This window comes from Sander vitreus, chromosome 6 (genome assembly GCF_031162955.1).
Source record: "Sander vitreus isolate 19-12246 chromosome 6, sanVit1, whole genome shotgun sequence".
Lineage (NCBI taxonomy): Eukaryota > Metazoa > Chordata > Actinopteri > Perciformes > Percidae > Sander > Sander vitreus.
In genome coordinates this window covers 103123-110000 of record NC_135860.1, presented here as the reverse complement: position 1 = coordinate 110000, position 6878 = coordinate 103123, and the positions used below count along the sequence as shown (strand labels likewise).

Sequence of the window (6878 nt, the reverse complement as noted above, 5' to 3'; positions counted from 1 at the left end):
CAGCAGAAAATAAAGAAAGTCGGAGGAAACGGAAGCAGTGGCGAGACAACACGGTACGAAAGACAAGAAGACAAAAGACGCAGAACATCGTAGTGAGACGACAAAATAAGACGATAAACGGTAAAAACATCTAAGCATCTCAAGGTAAAGACGTGTTATCAGGTGACTCTGGGCTCCAGCTAACAGATGAGGGACACGGTTAACCTGCTGTGTGTCTCTGTGACCTTTGACCCCCCTGCTGTGTGTCTGCTGTGTGTCTCTGTGACCTTTGACCCCCCAGCTGTGTGTCTGCTGTGTATCTCTGTGACCTTTGACCCCCCCTGCTGTGTGTCTCTGTGACCTTTGAGCCCCCCTCGCTGTGTGTCTGCAGTGTGTCTCAGGTCTCCCCCGACGGAGCTCTGAGCGACTGGGCTCTGCCTCTGGAAGCGTTGGTCAGCCGGGCGCCAGTCAGCGGCCCGGACGTGGAGCGGGTCAGCACCGGGACCAAGTTTGCCCTGGAGGTGTGGCTGCAGACCCTGGAGACCCCGCCCCCTGACCTTTGACCTCTGACCCCCCCTCCCCCCACCCTGCAGGACTGCACTGGCTCAGAGAAATTACTCTTTATTAATGCCACTTTTATCTTCATGTTCTTTGAATCCCATCTTTATTTTTTTAAAGAAATAAACCATTTACACAAATGACTCTGTAGCTAATGTCTCCTCCAGGCCACCAGGTGGCAGCGCTGACACACCTTCAAGCCCCGTTATGGCCCCTGAAATACTGAAATACGGGGGTTGTTTCCCAGGTTGTGGCTAGAAGGGATGCAGCTACGGCCGATGTGAGTCACACAGATACTCGCTAAATGTAGGCTAACATCTGTGGTGGAAGTTTCTGTTCAGCGAGGGAGGAATTTGGGTGAAGAAGAGACCTTGTTGAAACAAAATAAAGACAGGCTGCAAACTGGATTAAAAGTTTAGGTATCCGGTGGAAGGGTTTAATTATTTTCTCGAGAGAACAATCAAAAATGACAAGAACAGCAATTCACAATGAACAGAGTTACAAAGTGACAACAGTTCTGTTCCTCGCGTAACATATGACATCTCCTTATATCCCATTTTCCCAGCAGAAACACGACCATGTTGGGAAGACATTCTAGTCTTGAACACTGCTGTCTAAAGCTGTCCCTGTACATCTGTCTAATAAAAGTGACAAAAACGTCCGTAAATCTTCAAAAACATCAATAAAAGTGACAAAAACATCAATAAAAGTGACAAAAACGTCAATAAAAGTGACAAAAACATCAATAAAAGTGACAAAAACATCAATAAAAGTGACAAAAACGTCCATAAATCTTCAAAAACATCAATAAAAGTGACAAAAACATCAATAAAACTGACAAAAACGTCCGTAAATCTTCAAAAACACCAGGAAAAGTGACAAAAACATCAATAAAACTGACAAAAACACCAGGAAAACTGACAAAAACATCAATAAAAGTGACAAAAACACCAGGAAAAGTGACAAAAACATCAATAAAAGTGACAAAAACGTCCATAAATCTTCAAAAACATCAATAAAAGTGACAAAAACATCAATAAAAGTGACAAAAACGTCCATAAATCTTCAAAAACATCAATAAAAGTGACAAAAACATCAATAAAAGTGACAAAAACATCAATAAAACTGACAAAAACATCAATAAAAGTGACAAAAACGTCACTAAAAGTGACAAAAACGTCCGTAAATCATCAAAAACATCAATAAAAGTGAGAAAAACATCCGTAAATCTTCAAAAACATCAATAAAAGTGACAAAAACATCAATAAAAGTGACAAAAACGTCCGTAAATCTTCAAAAACATCAATAAAAGTGAGAAAAACATCCATAAATCTTCAAAAACATCAATAAAAGTGACAAAAACATCCATAAATCTTCAAAAACATCAATAAAAGTGAGAAAAACATCCATAAATCTTCAAAAACATCAATAAAAGTGACAAATGGACGTCACTAAAAGTGACAAAAACGTCCGTAAATCTTCAAAAACGTCAATAAAAGTGACAAAAACGTCAATAAAAGTGACAAAAACGTCCGTAAATCTTCAAAAACATCAATAAAAGTGACAAAAACATCAATAAATCTTCAAAAACATCAATAAAAGTGAGAAAAACGTCCATAAATCTTCAAAAACATCCATAAGCACATTCCTTGAGTAAATGCACCTAGCTTTTAAGAGCAGCAGGTGGCAGTGCAGACCAGACTTCAGGTCTTCAAACCAGCAACCCTCCACGTTCCTCTCTGTCTGAGGTCAAATGAGATATCATTTTTTTCCAACACAACAGATACTTTTGATCACTTTATACAGAGTACAATATGTAGTACAACATGCAACAAACAACGTACAAGACAACAAGACAAAGATATGAAGTACTAACATGTTTTATTGTTACTTGTACAACTTATTAACACGTTAGGAACAAACAGACTGATAACAGTTAAGACGGTAGTTATTTTATTCCTTTTTTTATTTGATTTGTACGCACAATTATACTCAAATTTCAGTTTATTTGTTAGGAGTCAAAGCCCGAGGGGGCTGATCTAGTCCACCGTACATCAAACAGTTAGACTTCCTACATCCACACGGTCTGGAGCTCATGATAGAGGCCGAGTCTCACTAAGATAGATATGTAGATATATATCTATATATATATATATCTATATATATATATATATATAGATATATAGAGATATATATATATAGATATATATATATATATATATATATATATATATATATATAGATAGATATATATAGATAGATAGATATATATATGGATATATATAAATAGATATATATAGAGAGAGAGAGAGATAGATGACCCTGGGATTCAGTCTGCATGGTAAGGTGCTCTATGAGAGTGTGTGTGTGTGTGTGTGTGTGTGTGTGTGTGTGTGTGTGTGTGTGTGTGTGTGTGTGTGTGTGTGTGTGTGTGTGTGTGTGTGTGTGTGTGTGTGTCAGGGTGGTATAGTGTAAATGAGTCCAATAGTGCTAGAGACCTGCATTAAATATGGACAATATAAGTATATGAGAATGATGTATTTCCGCCCAGGGTGCGTTTCTCCGGGGTGATGCGTGGGATTTCCCCCTTTCTGGTCTACATATTCCTGCCTCTGCTGAATCATTTTTATCCCCGTTGGGGACAAAGTGTACCCCCCCGCCCCCAGCCCCTCAAAGTGATCAATGCTTCTTCACCAATAGACCATAATAACAATAATAATATCTACATAAATAAGTACATTTGCATGCAGAAAAGATCTCAACTGCCCCCAATAATGAACCCAAAGTTATGCTTATGTTTGTTTATATTTGGCCTATTCTTTACAAGGTATTAATAAAAAAAGTCTCGTGAGCAAAACATCAACCGCTCAATCGACGTAAACTTCCCCAAAGACCTGATAAAAGCCTTCCTATTTCATTTGTTTTGGTTTGTTCCACTTCCTGTTATGTCTCTTAACTTCTTGTTGAAGTACAAAGTCTCTGTCCTAGTAGGGATGTCCCGCTGTGCATCAGCTAAAAAAGGATATAAATGTATAAAAGATATAACAGGTTGAGATCAAATATGAATGGCTGTGTAGTCCTAGGGCAGTGGTTCACCAGCGCCCCTTTATCCATAATCCAGGTCCCTTACCCTTACCCCCCCTTCAAATAAGATGTAGGCTAGTTGCCCTGAATATTAATGATTAGGTCCTATTATTGTTATGAGCATTATTATTGTTGGTTAGCCTGGTTGACACCAGACTCTTCTCAGTTGTAACTGAGAAGAGTCTGGGGAAGCTTCATTCACAGCCCATTTCCAAAAGGGCCGTCACCAACGGACGCAGGTCAAATGCCTCTGGCCGCCATTGGATAGTCCTTCAACCAATCAGACCAAAGATCTGGGTGACGTAGCAGCGACAGCGGCATCAACGGGCTGCTGAGCTTCGGTGGCCGTCACGTTGAATGTAAACAAGAAGCTGCTCGCCGTCGCTATGCTATCGTCATCGTGTAAAGCCCGCCTCAACGGTTGTGATTGGTGTAGAGCCCGCCTCGACGGTTGTGATTGGTGTAGAGCCCGCCTCGACGGTTGTGATTGGTGTAGAGCCCGCCTCGACGGTTGTGATTGGTGTAGAGCCCGCCGTCAGTCGGTTGTGATCCCGCTGACGTGTGAGAAGCCCGCCTCGACAGTTGTGATTGGTTTAGATCCCGCCCAGGGTTGATTACCGCCGACGGTTGTGATTGGTAGATCCCGCCCACAGGATTGTGAGCCCGCCGACGGTTGTGATTGGTGTAGAGCCCGCCTCGACGGTTGTGATTGGTGTAGAGCCCGCCGACGGTGATTGGTAGCGCCCACTTGGGATGTAGATCCCGCCGACGGTTGTGATTGGTGTAGAGCCCGCCTCGACGGTTGTGATTGGTGTAGAGCCCGCCTCGACGGTTGTGATTGGTGTAGAGCCCGCCTCGACGGTTGTGATTGGTGTAGAGCCCGCCTCGACGGTTGTGATTGGCGTAAAGCCCGCCTCGACGGTTGTGATTGGCGTAGAGCCCGCCTCGACGGTTGTGATTGGCGTAGAGCCCGCCTCGACGGTTGTGATTGGCGTAGAGCCCGCCTCGACGGTTGTGATTGCGAGCCCGCCCGAGTTGTGATGGGGTGAGCCCGTCGACGGTTGTGATTGGTGTAGCCCGCCTCGACGGTTGTGATTGGTGTAGAGCCCGCCTCGACGGTTGTGATGGGACGCCTGCGGTTGTGACGTGAGCCCGCCTCGACGGTTGTGATTAGCGAGAGCCCGCCTGACGGTTGTGATGGGGGTAGACCCGCCTCGACGGTTGTGATTGCGAAAAGCCCGCCTCGACGGTTGTGATTGGCGTAGAGCCCGCCTCGACGGTTGTGATTGGCGTAGAGCCCGCCTCGACGGTTGTGATTGGTGCCTCGATTTGGAAACATTGGAAATGGGCTTGAATGGTGTCTTGTCAGGGTTTTCCCAGGCTTATTGTTGGTACTATTGTTATCAAAAAAACATTTTCAACGGATATGTTCATAGACTTAAAGATAAATGATGTTAATGTTTGATGGAGACTTTACATGTCTCCAGGGCCGGCCCGTGGCATAGTCCTAATGAGTAAAGAAAAGTTAGAGGTAAGAATAACTCCGCCAAAAACGTCATAAAAAGCGTAAAAACCTTTAAAAAAAGTCACCAAAACGACATGAGAAACGTTTATCAAAGTCAAAAAGTGACAGAAAAAGCATAAAGAACGTCAAAAAAGTTGAAAAACGTGCCTAAAAAGACACCTATTGCTGGAAAAAGACTTAAAAAGTGGCAAAGAAATGTTAAAAACACAACCTTTTGGGCGATAAAAGTCAGAAAAAGCTGCGAAAACTGCTGAAATCTTGCCTAGGGCATCGTCTGTCACTGCCCTAACAGAACATTTATTCTGGAAATCTGCACTGAAAACTGTACTATTTGTAGAGAGAAGTTATGAGATTTTTCTATTCGTTGTAAAACTGTCAGTCAGACAACAAAGAGATGGTTAATTAAGATATCAGCATTACATGACTGCCTGTAGCTTTCACAGGAAGACAAAGACATCAATATGAATTATGTAACACGATATTAAAACGGGAAAACACTGAAGAGAAAATGTGCCGCAGGGAGATGAACGAGGTCAGAGATTAATCTGGTTTGAAGCAGACTGAAGTGAAATACTCAGTTATGACATTTATTCATCAGAAAGACTTCAACATAAAACCCAAACTAAGAAAAAACCTGAAGTGAGAGTTTCAGCCACAAGTTTCTTTGTGTTTGGATTGACTCATTGAGCCCCACCCTGTCTTATTATGTCGATATCAGCTCAACCTTTCTCATATCAAACACTCTTGACATAATAAATTCCTCAGCTGCTCCGCCTCGCTCCACACCTCGTCTCCTCTTGCTGTCTTTGTGAAACTCTTTGTGATGAAGAAATACAAATAAACGTGGAGTTTGGATTTGAAAAAGAGGAAACCTGCTTCAAAGAGGATCCACTTTCAGACTGGAAAGTTCCCGTTTCAAACACAATACAGAACAAACTGGGACACCCACGCTGCTGCCAAAACTGAAATATGATTATTATATTAACCTGGGTAATAAAAAAACCAATAATAACTAAAGTGTAACCCTCCTGTTGTCTCAAAAGCCTCAAATCAGCTGGTTTTAGAGTACAAACGGTGGGGGGATCAGACTTTTGCGGTCGCTGCCCCGAGACTCTGGAACAGGTGACCCCCTGATAATCAGACGACTACAGCTGGAGCACTTTTTAGGTCTTTATGTCTGTTTAGAAAGGCTTTTAATACGTAGTAGTGGTGTGACAGCTTCCCTCTCCTATTTCTATGTAACCTTTTCTGATTTTATTGTTCTTTTTATTGTATGATATGTTATATGATGTGTGTTTGAGTCTTGGTTTGTGATGTGAAGCACTTTGGATACCTTTTGGTTACTGTAAAGTGCTATATAAAGAAATGTTGATTGATTGATTGTTGTCCTCGGGTGTAATTTGACCAATTAATTCAATTTCAAAGAGTGTCTATATCAAAATTGTCAAAAAAAAGAACCGGGATGGTTCCATACAACGTTCTTCACAAGTAAAATGCATAATCGGTTCACTACTTTCATTGAATTTGGGTGTTTTATAACATTTTATAGCATTTGAACAAAATAAATTGATAAAAGAACGTTGAAGAAAGTGACAAAAATGTTGGAAAAAGCTTCAAAGACGTGTAAAAAAACGCAAAATATCAAATAACGCGCAAAGAAATCGACAAAAACATCAAAAAAAGCTTCAGAAACGTCGGAAAAACTGACAAAAACATCAAGAAAAGCGACAAA

The 6878-nt window shown here is 41.6% G+C and overlaps 1 protein-coding gene across 4 annotated transcripts in view; it reads left to right on the top strand.

Annotated features, from left to right (window-relative positions):
- nudt17 (nudix (nucleoside diphosphate linked moiety X)-type motif 17) overlaps positions 1-680 on the top strand; it is a 10592-nt gene extending 9912 nt beyond the window's left edge. For all 4 annotated transcript variants that reach the window (XM_078251970.1, XM_078251969.1, XM_078251967.1 and 1 more), the window contains one exon: positions 371-680. In XM_078251970.1, the coding sequence (XP_078108096.1) occupies positions 371-535 (165 nt within the window). In that variant the 3' untranslated portion in view covers positions 536-680. The remainder of the gene's footprint in view (positions 1-370) is intronic.
- The last annotated feature ends 6198 nt before the right edge of the window (positions 681-6878 follow it).